Raw genomic sequence first — 16,784 nt, 5'->3', positions numbered from 1 at the left:
CTCTGTCATGAGGGCAGTTACAAAGCCCACCCACTCCTGTAATTATACAGCAATCCAAAGGAAGTGCATGCATACTTTGAGAACAAAATCAGAAAATGCCATCTTCTGAAATGAAAGGTTTCAAGTTATCATGGAGTCAAAAATGGATAAAACTAGTGATGCTTAGAAAAAACTATTCTGAAAATAATGACTAGAGTCTTTTTCAAATATTTCCTTAGGACACCACGATCCAACTAAACGGGCAAGTTTTGCTGTACGTACATCATAAAGGGCGCTGAAAACTTTTCACTAGTACTGTCATGTGCCTGAGGTTAGTTTATTCATTTTTATTTTTTTTCAGAATGACCTCAAAATGGAGCTGGTGGTTTGCACGAGGTTTGAAGCAGGAGGATACTGATAGTTAAAAATACTTTTGTGTGTTTCTAAGATGGTCCGGAGCAGGTGACACTGAGATGACCTGATCTGCGTATCTGATCTGTGCAGGAGGCACAATATTCTTCCACTGAATGGGGCTGCATGAGCCTATGTGCGATCACTGATAATGAAGTTGATCTCCTGCCCTTTATAGTCTTAGCCAGAGTTCTCACAGTATTTCTAATTTTCCCATGGATATCTCTCAGGAGTGCTTTAGTTGATTCAGTTATTATATTTCTATTGTAAATGTAAATTAAGATATTGATCTTATTTCACATCGGGCTGTGATGAGTTCATGAGCCATAATCCATAATCATTTTCCTATATAGCAGGCCTTGAGCACATTTATATCACCTAGTTCTAGGGCAAATGACGCTGAAGCCCCTGTGTAGGATGTAGTGAGAGCTTAACAGGAAGTATTGTTGAATATGCATCACACTGTCTTCATCAGTAGCTTGGGAAGGCCTGCTGAAAGTAGCTGGTTAAAAACTTATTTACAGTTCTAAACTGCCATTTCACTACCTTACAATAACTATAATAGGACAACAAGTAATAGGACCTATTGACATCCCTCTGAAATTACGTAGTTATTGAAATATGAGAAACTTTAATGATTAAAAAGGGCATACATTTAAAATGAACATTGAAGCAATACGATATGCCCTTTGTAAATTGCCTTAAATGTTTTTATTTAAAGGGAAGGTAATATGCCCCCATATTAGATATATTAGCACACTTTTTATAGGCATATGAAAATGTAATTTCTATAAAGAATTCTACCTAAGCAAGAAATTTATATTCTCGAGGATTATATTCCAGAACTCAAGCTCAAGTTTAAATGGGAGAGATGAAAATGAAATTACTCAATGTCAGCTATTTCTTAAAAATAATTTTAATGTAAGTCTGCATTTCAAAAAAAATTACCTTTCTCAGTAATTTCAATACAAGGTAACATTTTGTTGTTATAATCTGAGGAATAATTATCTTCATACCATTCTATAATATAAATTAAAAGTAATTTAAAAATATATATTTCAAGTCCTTAGCTTAATACAAGTTTAAAGGAATTAGAATCCACTCCAATCTGTCAACAAAAAGCATGTCTACATTGTCTCATACCAAACAATCTTTTTAACACTATAAAGTTAAGTATACTTATTTAATCATAAAATACTCATATATCTAACTCTAAAATTATTCATGACAGCCTGAGATTCATAAGGCTTATTTCACAATCCTTGATTGATGAAAATGACTGTCACCTCATAACACTGGTTGTGTATTTATGAAATTGGTGCCTTTATTGTGTTTTATTTCATCTTCACATGTCTATAAAATAGGCACTCAGTAGTAACTAATACTATTGTTATTCAATTTAGTATTTCATGTTTAGCTAATGATTATTTTTCTTTTCATTATACTTTTAAAGTGTGTGATTAATTCATGCTTCCACATTACCAATACTATGTTTTAATTTATCCTCTAAAGTATCAATCAAAACATAATGATCATATATACAGAATGCTTGCTATAACTTCCAAAATAATTAAGAAAGTATGCATTACTAAGAGGTTTAAGGAGAGTAGGCAACTTGACCTCAAATCATTAATAATGACTATTTCATTTTGATTTGTGAGACTTTCACAGTAATCTAGAAAAAACAAAGTCTTTCCTTAAAATTCAGTAGAGGAGAATATAATACCAAAAAGAGAAACTTCTTATTGCAAGAGAAATAAGCCAACTCAATAAAGAGAAGATTCAATATTTGACAAGCAAAATAAATTTTTAAAATCTATAGTCATGTCTTCCTTTTATAAATATTATCATAAATATGAAGTCTTAAAACTTCCAATTGTAATCCATAATTTTAAGACACAATGTTTTTTATTGCATATGTATGTATGTATACATATATACGACCATTTCTTACTCAGCTTTTGCACTCTACACATTTCTCCAAGTTTTCTTCTAAAACTATGAATCCTTAATTCTTGTTTCCAGACATTTTATCATCTGTTGCAATTCAATGTGTGAGAGGGTAAAAGGGTTTAAGAAATCTTTTTTTTTCCCTTTTCAAAATTCCAAAATAAGAAAGATAAGAAGTCATCCATGTAGAACAGGAAGGGAAGGAAATAGACAAAAACCCAGGCTTTCTCGATTCCTTTCCTTTGCCTCTCGTAAAATTAAGCCTCATCCTCCCTGCTCCCTTACCAGCCCCAGTTTGGGGAAGAGCATTCTGTAGAAACACACGACAGGCTACAAAGTGCTATTCCTCCACATCGGGGAGGGCGAACGCACAGGTCTGCAGGTTGTAAAGCTACAGTATTTCCATAGCTCCCAGGAGCAAGTGCCAATGTCAGGGGCCGGGTATTTCCTATTACATGTAATGTAAATCTCTGAGGATGCGATATATATCCATTTTCTCTTTGTACTCTCAGTAAAGACAGATGGATTTTTCGCTATCTATCTGTGTGGTATTTGTTTAGACATTTAACATTCGTAATGTCACCTCTCCCCCTTTCTTCTAAATTCATAGTCGCTCAATCCCTTTAAACTACCTCAGATAAACTATTTTTTAAAAATGTAATCTCTTTACTTTATGCAGTCTTTTTTAAGCATCATCGTCTTCAGCTTCCCACAATCCTCTAATCTAGGCTCAAAAAATATGAAGTACAGACATTTGAATTTTTCAAATATTATAATCCAGTATTCAAGTTAACATATTGAAATATTTGTTTCTAGAAAACACCACGAAGTAACAGAAGACTATGTTTCAAACATCAAGAAATATATAAAGACAAGTATGAAGCATCTCTAAAAGACTGGATATGAGGAGAATTCTAAAGATAGTAAAAGAAATCATATCCAAAGAAAAGACATTTTCACTAAACTGGCTTTTTAGCATTTATGCCTGTGTATATGGGCTCTGCTGATTGTTTTCCCTATATTATCAGAAAGAATAACTAGCTTATAAACTTTAGTGAAACTCAAATACACTATTTTATTTATTCACATTATATAAATTTTAAAACTCAGAAAAAATATTTTTGGTTAGAGGCCAGGATAGTAGTAACCCTTTGGGTTGTAGACACTGGAAGAGGACAAAACGCAGGACTTAATGAGATACCAGTAATGTTTTGGCTACTGGACACAGTCCTTAGTCAATATTTTGGTCACTGATTATTCAGGCGTTCTCATTTTGTGAAAATTTCTTCAGTTATGCATCTATGAATTTGTACTTTTCTATATGCATATTATACTTTAATAAAAAGTTTAAAAATAAAAATGAGGTGCTATCTATGGACCTCATTTTAATCATCAAATTAAAATCAATAGATTAACTGTAAATATAAGTAATATTTATGAGAAAATTATGAAAATGTGAATAATAACTGATAGAAAAACTTTATAAAGAATTAGGTTATTAAGGTTATTCTAAAAATAAACTTTATCTTTAATAAACATATGCTGAAATATAAATGGATTAAACAGTAGGGTCTCTGGATTTACATTAAAATCTCAATTAAGGGGCAGTTGTATTAGCATTTAGATGAAACAAATCTGGCCAAGAATTGATTATTGTTTAAGTAGGAAAAAATGAAGAGTTTAGTACACTACTCTCTTTATTTTCGTATATCCTTTAAATTATCTGTTATTTTAAAAATGTCTAAAAATATAATTTAGCATAACTGTATATATTCTATGTAATATTGTTCTCTATTGCCATTGTTCTTATCCAAAAGATTGAAGTATGTCAAGACTCAAGATATATCTATCAAAACATCTAAATTTCATGACTTCGGTGTAATTATTTGATGAGTTAATTCTAGGGCAAATAATCCTTAAAACCACAGTATTTTTAACTAGCAAGAGGATTAGTTCTGGCATCAGGTTTACTAATGGTGAAAAAAGGTACAAGAATTTTATTCTAATTTTACAGGCCAGACTCTAGGTTTTTCTATACATTTTCTAAGAATAAAACAATAGTAATTATCAAACTATAACATTAACTTCATATCCGTTCCTACCGCTTATTCCTACCACCATTTAGATTAAACCCGCATGTGAAATATTTCATTTTACATACACCCTCAGGTGTACATCATCAAAACAATTTATTATATGTACTTTGTCTACTGTTGCCATTGTTGACTCGACACTTTTTACTATGTACTGCACTTTGGGACATAACACAATGATATGTTTAGTTAGATATGGCAACCCCTCTATTCTGGCTATTTCTATAACCGGGGCAACTCAAAATTTAATCCAGGAGATATATGTTTGCTACTGATTTTATTTATGTATTACTTCTATGTTTAGATCTTTTTTTTTCTTTCTGAAGACATGTACTTGAAATTTTTGTCTACAGCATTTATGAATATGCTTTTTATGAAATAATGTAACTATCCAATTTTCAGCTAAAATATAGTTCTTGGTTAATACTTTAGCCTTAAAACATCTGATGACACACTAATATCAAATTTCTAGTACATGTAAAAGGTACAGTTAAGTATCCAACAATATTATCTGTAATTTGGGATGTATTGTAGGATTCTGGCTAATGCCAATGTTAGAAAATAAAAAAGCCCTAGGGATTAAAACATTTTTACAAACAATAAAAATAACATCCTCTTCATAAAGCATTGATACTGGAAACAGACATCTATTTCCTCTACAGTGTCATGGTTAATTTTGCTACCTATCCTTTGAGAGTTGGTTCTCAAAAAGTACAGCCAGTATCTTAAAAAAATAAAGGAACAGACTGAAATTGATTGTGTCACTTATCTGTTTCTCAATAAGCACCATATTGTCATGTTAACAGCTTCTGATAATGAAGTAGCTATTAGTTAAGTAAACTTACTCTTGTGTTAAACATAATCACTGTTCTTTTTCTGGTAATTGATAGAATTAAAAATAAATTAAATTAAACATATAATACTTCTATACAAGATGCATAATGTGCAAATATATCTGTACAACGGAATCATAAAAATAGAACACAGAAAACATTTATAATCACTGTCAAACTTAATGACTTAAAAGCTATCATTGATAATTTAGATAAATCTATTGTACAGATTATAGAAGTGTTCTTGAAATGAAGTTCACATATGATACTCTCAATTCTTAGAGTTAAAAGGAATGCATGTCTAAGAGAAAGAATATAGTTATGTGCCTAGACATAATGTGTAAACAATATGTCATATAATGTATCAATTGTAGAATTAGAACAAAATCCTAATTTTTATCCACAAAATTTCTAACTTACCGTTTTTTATCCATGTCCTTTTATATGTAATTACATTTTGGGTTTTGATTTTTTTCACATCTTTTATATTCTCCCCACCTAACTGATGTGGATGATTAGGAATCACTAATGCAGTAATGAGGGACTGTTTCTTGGGCCTCCATATAAAACTGCCCAAGTTTTTACTATATTTTGGGAAACATTAAATTGACTCATATTATGCTGAGATTAGTCTTGATTCAGCAGAATTATTCAATCTTGCACCTCACAGTCTAAAATGAATTCCAAGCTATATTGTCTAAATGACACTATCAAATTCCTATTAAAAGAATTTCAGAAGACACAGACTCAATTCAAAAACAGTCTGGCACATTGAGTATTAAATAATGTTTAATGATATTTATAAGCAATTGAATTGTATATTCCAGACTATATACAATATCTTAATGCATTTAAATTTAGACCCATATATCTTCAGTATGAAGAGACAGGAAAAAATTCCCAAGTAGATATTCCTTTTCATTGAATAATTCTATTTATATTTTAATTAATAATCTTTATTTCTTAGGTCACATAATGGGAAATGCTTATATAAATTTACTTCCAATGTAAAAACTTATAAAGAGAATGGAAATGAGGTATATAAATAAAATTAATATGTTGTGTTGACTCAATAAAATGCAAAGTATGTATTAAATAAACTGCTTTAAATAGTAGATGAAGATTTACATACTAAGGGGTGTAACCTATTGAATAAAGATTACTTTTATCAATTACTTGTATCAATTAAGTCTTCCCTATATGCCCTTAAAAATGTACAATATTTTATTTAACCATTTATCTGTGAACTCAAAAATGTAATTAATAACATGTAATAAATAACCGCTACATGGGAATTAAATAAGAAAAATAAGTGACTAAACCAGAGGAAAGCATAGACCTATCAGCTTTATAAAAACGGAGCTAAATTATGAAAGCTTCTAGTAAACAAAATATATAAAAGAAAGATTGTCTTACAAACTGGTTAAGAAAGGAGAGTAGTTAAATTTCTAATAAAGTCAAGAAATACAAAATAAATTTAACTCCTTAGAATATAAAATAAGTTCTTAGACAAGTCAAAAGAAGTTTAAAATCTCAAAGTATTGATAAACTTCATCATATTTTACAAAACACCTTAAGTGGATTTTAATATTTTGAATGAGTTCGAAATCTACCTCCTCCCAGAAAAACTTGTAGGTATTAACTAGAGAGAAATACACCTAATTTACACCTTTTTATTAAATTGGAAGGAAAAAAGAAAGTTTGTCTAGACATATAAAAACTCTGTGTGCAGGTGCGTGTGTTAATGAAGGTATGATGTCATTATCAAAGAAAATTTGGGTACTTTAAAAACATTCATCCATCCATTCATTTTTCAAAGTATAATTATTTAGCACTTATTATCTGCATAGCTGGGTAATGAGTCTAAATACTCCAAGAGAGCATTGGATACTACTAGTTCCAAAGGACCCAAAAGCATAAATTTTAAATGACATGTGATGTCACAGAAGCACTGAAATCTAAATAAGTAGAAAACAAATTGCCTACAGAAACCACCAGATGTGTGAGCTGCTCTTTTTCATATCTGCAACTCAGAAGGATTTTCACAGCTTTCACTTTAAATCATATTAGTTGAGGTAAACCATTACCCAACAACTAAAGAAATAAGATGTTTTATATTTCATTTATCTAGCTTTCTAGGGAGGTTCCAGTCAGCTGCTGTATCTGTTAATGAAACTAATTACATGGATTATGAATAGATTACCTTTTTCAAAGAAGTAAAATACCTTAAAATTCTGTGGACTTTAAATTCTATAGTAGATATATAGAGAATATGAACTGGGGTTGAGTTTTTTCCTGATCTTGAGTTACCATTTGTTTCCTGCCCACAAAGTTAAGGAGTGCAAACTATTTTAAAGACTGGGATGATTCAAAAATCTAGAGATTTGTTACAAAGAGATAAATTAAAAAAGTGAGAAAATTAGTTAAATTTATAAAGAAGAATGAGAGCACAAGCATCTCAGAAATAGTTTATAAAATGTGGCACAACTTGAAGAAAAAGTGAACAGAAATTAACATATCTACTAGAAGAGAAAAAAATCTGAAAAAGATCTCCATTCATTTAATGATGTATGAATTATGAGGTAGAAATGTTAAAAAGGCCATATATAAAAATACTTTTTTTTGCGGATGTTAATATTTGATAAAGTGATGCTATGTCTATGACATTAGAGGAATATACAAATCTCAGAGAAAACACTACACAGGGGTATGTAAGTATGAGGCTAATGTGTTTCAATCAGAAAAGTCATTATATTTTGAATTTTGTATATGCTCTTACCACACTATCGAGTTCAAAACATTATGAAAACTTACAGAAGACAGACTGAGATTATGAAGGGACTGAAACAGATGTGACTAAACAAAACATGCTGTACAATTTCAACAAACTAAAAACTTGAAATGCTCAGCGGAATTAATATAGATGCCCCAAAGAATGTCCCCAAAATGAGGATTACTAAAAAAAAAAAAAAAAAAAAAAAAGTCTAGATAAAGTGTCAACAATATTTTAAATGCAATATTTTGAAGTTCTGACTTTTTTTATGTTATAACATGGATGAGTAGAGTTGAAATTTCAAAAAAAACACACTCGAAAGTAAGCAAAAAATAAAATTAGGTCAGAAAACAACTAGAGTGATTTTTTGGCATACGTGGACAAGTCTAAGCGTTGTATGATACGAAGGCAAGGTGGGCCGTGACACTTCTCAATACGTGGTTCCCCACAGTCCTATGATTCTAGAAAATTTCATGGATTAAGGATTTAAAAACTCATTACGTCGAGGCAGTTTTTTTTTTCATTTTTGATATAATTTATGATTGTATGACTTAAATAAATGAAAGCTATTCACAAATATATTTTAAATAAAATTTCTTTGGTTATTTATCTTAAGATTGTCTTTAAGTCTTAGAGACTGACTCCATTTACTGACAAGAAATTGACAAGTTTCCAAGTAGATACTCACTTATATGTTTATTTCTGTATTGTTTAGGCTGGTTTCAACTGAAAGACATGCTTGTTTTACTGAATAAAATCTTACGAGATAATATTCAAAGTGTGAAGCCAAATCATAAGCAAGAATGATTACAGAAATGAAATTAAAGATTTTGTTTTAACTATTGGGTTTTCTAAATTATATTAATATTATCACTTTTATCAATTACATTCTTGAACTTAAATTATTTTTCTTCTTTATTATCTGAGACCATCCATATTGTTTTGTGTACAATTTATTGTGTCATTTGAAAGACTGTTATTTTAAATAAGATGTCTATAATTCTAAAAAATTCTTCCATTAATTATGATAAAAACAAGATGTTATTTTTGAACTCGAGAATTTTTTCATTTTATTTCAATGTCTTAAAAACAACGATTAATTTTTACTAAAAGTTAAAGCAATATTTTAGTATATTTTATTAATCTAATAAAAATTAAAAGCTAAGCCAAGTTAAAAGTCATTAACATTTTAAGATAAATCTAAACACTGTTTTAAATAGATGTCCATAATCTACGTGTTTAAATATATTTCCTTAATTTTTCAGTGTATCCCTTTGGTCCTTATAGAGTATTAGCAAATGACAACATTATAATAGAAACAAGGGCTCATGATTAAAGAGGAAAGTATCAATAGATGTGTTTTCAAAATTCCTCCTGATTAGAAAAATAAGTTTATTTCATTAAATGCATCATATATACTCTTCGTGGATTTTTTCTTAAAAAAAAAAAAAAAGGAAACATGATTCTAGGCATTTAAAAAAAACACAAAGTATATTTTTTAACATGTGCATACACTTACTTTTGTGTAAAAGTTGATTTCTTACAATTCTTAATTTCAACTTTAGCAATCAGAAGCATAGAAATGGCAAGTCCTGGGTATAGATAATGATCTCATTTGTATTATTAAGCATATCACTATTTCCCTGTCATCATTTTATAAAGGATAGTAGCCTCATTAGGCTTTTTTAGAGCTTTACAAAATAACTAAATATACAGCTACTTTCCTGAATGTCAAAATGTACTTTATGTTTATTATAAAACTAAATGAATGTTTAGCAAAAAAAAAGGAAACAAATGCAAAACTGCTACCTCAATAATTATTTAAACATTCTGATTAAAAGCAAGTAAGTGTCAATTTTAGCTTAATTATATAAGGGATGTGCTTTTCAATCTAGGAGATGGGAATATATATATTGCCAATGACAAACGATACTGGTATTAACAACTATCACTATGCGAATTTGTGGGGGGCAAAATGGTCAAGGATGATCTTGTTTTATAGCTTGTATTATTAGATTAATCATAAAATTGACTATGCCTATTAAATCAGACCCATGATATAATTTTAAAGATAATTAGGTGAGTCTAAGATGACATTAAACCCTAGAAGTTAAAAAAAAAATAAAATTCAGACATGATTAAAGTTATATGAATAATTACAGAAAATATAAGTAAAAACAAAAAGATAGCTATTGTGTTGCTTCTTTTTCATCCAGGTCACACTTCACCCTAAACCCTAAATTTTGAGCAGCGTGTGCTGGTTAAGACAGAAAAAGTAAATTGTTATTAAAAACTAATTTAATTTGTTCTAATGCATGTCTGGATAATATGCAAACAAATTCAATTTTCTCGATAAAATAATAGATGCATTCTTTGATTTCTAGCCACACACATAACTGCTATTTCATAACAGCTGAAATCTGGTTTCTAAATGAAAACATTAGATTCCTAAGAAGAGACATTTTCAATAAAATATATGCAGCATTAATATTTTTATTAATAAAAATTATTACTGTGCTTCTTAACATTAAAAAGAAAAACTGATCAATGAAAAAAAGATATTTGTAAATGTTTAAAATTTCAGTTCTATATGTAAGTTAAACTCCACCCAGATTAGTACTCCCTAAGAGCAAAGGAGGGTAAATTGATTTTTTCACTATATTTGATGTAGACTTCTCAGTTGATATGTGCTAATAGTAAATATTTGTATTTATTTAGAAATATAAACTTGAATTACTCTGATTCATATGATCTTTGACTTTGTGTGCTGAAATCAATAATCATGTATCTGTATAATCTGTATTCTTACTTTAAAGTGAGAATATGCTACTTAAAATTTATGGTGACAGAAGGAGATTTGACTTTGGGTGGTGAATACACAGTGCAATATACAGATGATGTATTGAATTATATACTTGAAACCTATGTACTTTTGTTAACCAATATCATCCCAATAAATTTTTTAAAAAACTCTGGGTAAAAAAGAAAAAATAAATAAAATTTTGAAAAGCTTGGTTTTTGATAATAAAAACATTTTAAATCTAGAATTCAGTTTTAGGGGCAAAGACTGCATAATAGTCCTCATTTATTAAAATTTCATTTTAATTTACTTTAAATCACTAGTATATGCAGATGTACGAGTTAAACTTTAGGACTTTGACACCAAAATTGCAACTTTGTTACCATGTTAGACATTCCAATACTTTCCTTTCCATAAGCATTTGTGACCTCCTTATACTTTATCACTTTTAAAAATAAAGGAAAACAAAATCTAATTTATACTTGGTCCTGAAATGTTAAAACACTGTATTATGCAGGGGTAACAGGATTTATAAATACTTTGAAAAGCTGAGCATCACCCTTCTTAAAACAGCACTTGGTTACTTTTACCATCATATCGTATGTATCCAACGGCAGATCCATTCTTTAATCCTATGACGCCTGTCTATTCTTATTATCAACACCCAGAGTAGTAGCCACATCCTCGATGCATTCAATCTGGGCCTTTCACACTTACATTCATAAGAGCTAAAATATATGTTCTTCTACTTTTTCTTTTCTTTAAGTATTGTTTTCTTTTTTCCTCCCACTTTATCAGTCATAACAGAGACGATACATCTGCAATCTATCTTATCTTTTGTTTCTAGCTTATGGTTCCGCGATTTTTTTTTCCTTTTTTGCACTAGAAGATGAAAGTAAGGTGACATCACGTAGATGGATTTACTATACAAGATAAAAGCCATCTTTCGATTGAGTTGTTATGAGTTTTATCCTTATCAAATATTACTTTATGTGGTTTGACAAAAATATTGAATTGTCAGTAGTATTTATCCATTAACTAAAAGGAAAAGATTCCTATGTAGCAGAGAATAAATGGTATAATTTCATTACTAAGATCCTCAAAGGAAATACACTACAATATCTCAAAGCAGTTTTGCTTTTCACAGTGGTTGTATTAATCCACTTAGAGATTAGGGTCCCCAAATTGAAAGAGCTGAGTGCAATTTGCAATGTCCCAATGTTAGAAAAATCTATTATTTTAAATAAATGAAAAATCTTGCCATATTGATATACTTCCATTACATAGATCCTCTGGTTCAGAACAGGCTCGAATCCATACCAACATTTTACTAAGTTATGTGAAACGGTCAAAGTCATGACTGCACTGACTTCTGAATTCAGCCTATCGTGTTTGACGCCACTATGGTAAAAGAATGATTAGGTGATAACTCTGGCATCGATAAGAAAATGAAATCTCTCAAGTGTCGAGTGATGTTTTTCCACCCTAATTAAGCCCTTCAAAACATATGGAAATCAAATAAGCAAAACAGCAATATTCAAAGAAAATACGACGAGCATTTGAAATTTTTTTTCAACTACATCAAACGTTATGTTTGATTGTTGTCAACAACCATGTCCTTACACAGAAACCTGTCTTCTTGTTAAGCTCACTTTTCCATAGTAAAGTGCTGCCTGCATCCAAGAGTCACTTTTATCCTTGTTTCTGAAAACAACCCTAACTCTATTTTTACGAGGAAGACGGGCGTGTTGAACTTTCTTCCCTCAAAGGGAACACTTTGATACAGCTTTTTATGTAATACTTACTCAAATATGGTGGTTTGTAAGGCGCTCGTGTATTAGACAGCAGTCCGTCCAGCTCCTTCCTCTCCAGCGTGCTGTGAAGGGCCTTCTCTTTGCCAAAGGTGGAGAAGGACCGCTCCGCCCCGGGCTGGGCTTCTGGCGTTTCAAACACCTCGGTGTCTGGAACCGAGTCCATGCCAGGGACATGCAGATTGCTGCGATAATCGGCAGCCTGGCGTCCATCAGAAGGGACAAAAGAAGGCATCCAGCACCGATCTGAGTGGCCCAGCGCTTTACATTCCTCGGTGCAATTGGAGAAGAGATCCACACCTGCAAGCAGGAAAAAGAGAAACTGCAGATGGAGGCTTCACCAAAACGATCAGCTGCTTAGAAGTGAAAGAGTACAGGCAGCGTACAGAGTGATGGGTGAAGGTGTCCTCACATTCGTCCTGTCTTAACCGGACAGGAATCAAAAATCTCTTTGTATTACCTCGGAAAGGGTAGGACTTTTGGCAAAGAGGCCTCTGAGGTAGATGTTTCTAAATGACTAGGGGTTTTGGAGAAAGATAGATTGGCTCCAAATTATTTAAGTAACTAGGAAATGGTGAGTAGAGAAAGAATAAATATCTTTTAAAATCTCCGGTGGAATTTCAGAACAAAGAGAAAACCCAAATGGAAAGTTTTCATAATCTATAATCGCTAATGATGATAAATCATCCGATATTTTTTTCCTTAGAGACAAAAGTGGAGGAAATATGCAAAACACTGAAGCTGATATTTAGATTATGAAATCTGGCCATGAAACAAAAAGTGAAATCCAACAGAAAAGTGGCATACCTATTGATAAACCAGTAAATAACAAAAAAATAGGTTTTATGATTAGCCAAACACATCCTTCCCTGGGATCCTAGGAAATGACTTCTTAAAAGGTGTTTCTCAATGACGTTCTGGTAGCTCGTAGTACTACAAGCCACTTATCACTTACCACCTCAGACAAACTCAGAACAAATGACTGTAATTAGTGAAACCAAGGTAACGAAGAGCAATGTGAGTCAACTGCAGATACTATTGACAAATGCCTTATTACTTGTTCTATATTGGACAACACTGGTCCTAGTCAACATAGAACACTTTGTTACTAATCCTAGACTACAGCAGGTTCTCAGATGACATTGGTTCATCATTTTGTTATACCATTAATGAGATGTCATAGGAACTTAACTCTTGTTTAAATCAATTGGCCAATGGTAAGATTGGTTTCATAAGTCGTTTCACTTAAAGTCACAGAACCTATCGGTGGCGTTAAGTGAGGACTTGCTGTACCAAGATTTCAAATGACGACTTCGGGTTTCATTGTCTCTCATTGACGAGGTTGACAAGGCTATGACATATTTCATTATGGCTCAAGAAAGCTCATTTAGTTTCTGAAGCAAAGCATAACAGTTCTGAGCCCTATAGGATACTATCTGATATTCATTTTGATAATTAGCACTAATGCAAGAAAATAAGTACATAAACCAAAATTGCATTTTCATGTTTTTGTTTTTGTTTTTTAACATAGTAACATGTTTATTGAATATGTTTTAAAACAGGGTCAATTTGAAATAACCGAAATACTATCGGTCTGTGTGTGAGAAACTCCAGTACTGCCTAGTCTGAAAGGACTAGAGAATTTTTTTTTTGTTTAATAACCAACAGAGTAATATTTATTTAATGAACACACTTGATTGTTTCTTCTATAAATATCATGAGTGATATGAGCTCTTGAGCAAGTTTTAGTTTTTGAATTTCTGATGATATTCTGTCAGATACTGATTTACTTGTTTGTGTATGTATTTACTTGTTTACTTGTTTGCGTATGTTAAGAGCTGTGTATATAAAGAAAATAATTTTTCAAAGTTACTAATCGTCTAGATTATCCATGAGTATTTTGGAGTCAAGAAAAGTTAATTACATAAATTGTGTTTAAAGAAATAACACCATGCTTTTTATCATATATTAATCTCACTTTATAATGACTTTATTTTAAACTGAACTGCGTATAATGCCAAGTCTGTCTTCGATTATAACATTCCATTGATAGTTGTCATGCATAAGCCTAGAAATAAATTACTGATCAGTGAACTGTTGAGGAAAGAAAACGTGCACTGAAGCCGGGATAAGGAACCAGACTAAGAACCGCCTGTAAAACATGTCACCGTTTTCTCTAGACACCAGAGAAGCTCAATGTTTTACCCTATTTCTGCAAGGAGATATGTAGAAAGAGAAAGAGAAGAGGAAAAAGAGTGTTCCTGATACACACTGACATACTAGGTAGGGAGATGCTAGAGACAGAACCAGAGAAATTTGTATGTTGACACACGGTGCTAAAAATGATCCCTATTTATAGTGCGAAGGAAAAAAAGGCCTTTTTGATAAATGGAACTAATGTTAAGAGTAAAATTATTATGAACAATTATTTATTTTAAAAATAAATTCAGGTTGCATTAATTTTGGAGTTGACAGAATGAATTCTTGTCAACTTGATAGACTTGTGTTATTGGATCCTGACAAAGATGGGTACTTAATGCAAAATTTGGAATTAGTACAACTTTTTCCTCATGTGACTGAAAAATAGCATTTAAAATATATCACATGAGACCATTAATAATCTTTCACATCTTTTTGAGGACCCGTACCCAAGTACTCCTATAACTATGAATATAATAACCTCATACAGAAATATTTTAGGAAACTAGTCTCTCAACATTATTATTCTGATGTTTAATTATGTTAGAAGGTACTTTTAGTAGAATTTGTTTTCATGGGAAGTTTATACTTCAACCACATCCATTTTCTTATCCTGAAGTGTATGGTTTTCTGTCTTTTAAAATTATCAGCGGGTAGTTAAAATTCCCTTAGATGATGTAATAAAGTTCTCATGAGTCGAGAACCTGTGCAAAAAATATATTATGTGCATAATGAGAAAAGTGGTGGAATGCGATCAAGTTTTTTTTCTTGGAAGAACAATGTTACTTGACAGAAGGGAAAAATAAAACACTTGTATACAATGTTCTTAATAAATTTGTAAACTAACTCGTTTAAAGTGGAATGCCCATAGTAATACACAGCTTTATATAAGTAGGATGAAAGATAAGGTGGCTCAAATTATGCAAGGATATGTTTTACCAGTTGAACTGATAAAGTAAGTGTACATAGATTTTTATGAGGAAAATATCACAGAAACGTTTTTTTAATGACACGAATAGTGCATCAATAAATTTCAGAGAAGTAATGGAAACATTATTTGAAAATAGATTTTTTTTCATTTGATTTTTAGTTATATAGTTTGAGAACCAGATAAATTTTTCCTATTACCGATCTACATCTTAGGGAGCCATTGGAAGGGTAATATTTTTTTTCTCTCTTTTCATTTGACACTAGCCCCATTAAATATATTATTTTAATGACCAAATAAGCAGAGGAATATTTAAGTTTTACTGTCAACGAAGCACAGGGATGTCCAGTATTATAATGCATGCGGTATATTAAAATGTATGTACCTTTCGCATTGCTCTTGAAGTTTTGTAACCGATCACATTAAAGGCCCAAGAGAAAATAAATTTAACTTAATTTTTTTTTCTTGATTCAAATGTCCTTATTATAGAAACTGTGGGCTTTGTATAGCAGAAAAATACAGGCCAAACTTCAGTTTTGAAGTCATGGTAGTTTCTAAGAAATATCTCAACATATATATTTTACTTGCAATTTCTTTTCCTACTTATTTACTTTCTCCACTTCTCAGAAATAATCTGCGCTACAAGGCATGACAGCTGAAGTGATAGACTGCCTGTTCTGCAAAGATATATTTAGACAAATTTTAAAATACATCTTTTTTAACTGGCAAGTAACTTGTCCCTATAGTCAGAGGCAGTGATACTACCACTGAGAACAAATTGTGATTTCAAAAATATTATGTGTGTATTCAATTCGTCCTGTTTTCTGATGAATGTAATAATATGAAATCATGCGTACATTTCTTTCTCATGTCCCAAATCTTCATTAAAAAACGTTAATTTTTTTCAAGACATAAGAATTTAATTTTTTAACAATTCAACACTTAATTTTTTGAGGAAATTTCCAGTCTTTCTCTAACCACTTGACAATGGGAAACTGAGAGATATT

General features: G+C 31.0%; 1 protein-coding gene across 2 annotated transcripts in view; it reads right to left on the bottom strand.

Moving 5' to 3' along the window:
• PCDH10 (protocadherin 10) overlaps positions 1 to 16,784 on the bottom strand; it is a 41,031-nt gene that overhangs the window by 14,377 nt on the left and 9,870 nt on the right. Inside the window, exon 4 of one of the 2 annotated variants that reach the window (XM_039879652.1) lies at positions 12,645 to 12,950. In XM_039879652.1, coding sequence (XP_039735586.1) covers positions 12,645 to 12,950 — 306 coding nt within the window. Of the gene's footprint in view, positions 1 to 12,024; positions 12,951 to 16,784 lie in introns of those variants that run through there. The other variant, XM_039879651.1, reaches the window with a different exon arrangement.

This window comes from Pteropus medius, unplaced genomic scaffold (genome assembly GCF_902729225.1).
Source record: "Pteropus medius unplaced genomic scaffold, Ma_sr-lr_union100, whole genome shotgun sequence".
Classification (NCBI taxonomy): Eukaryota; Metazoa; Chordata; class Mammalia; order Chiroptera; family Pteropodidae; genus Pteropus; species Pteropus medius.
The sequence above is the reverse complement of the archived record's forward strand: the minus strand, read 5'-3'. Positions and strand labels throughout refer to the sequence as shown.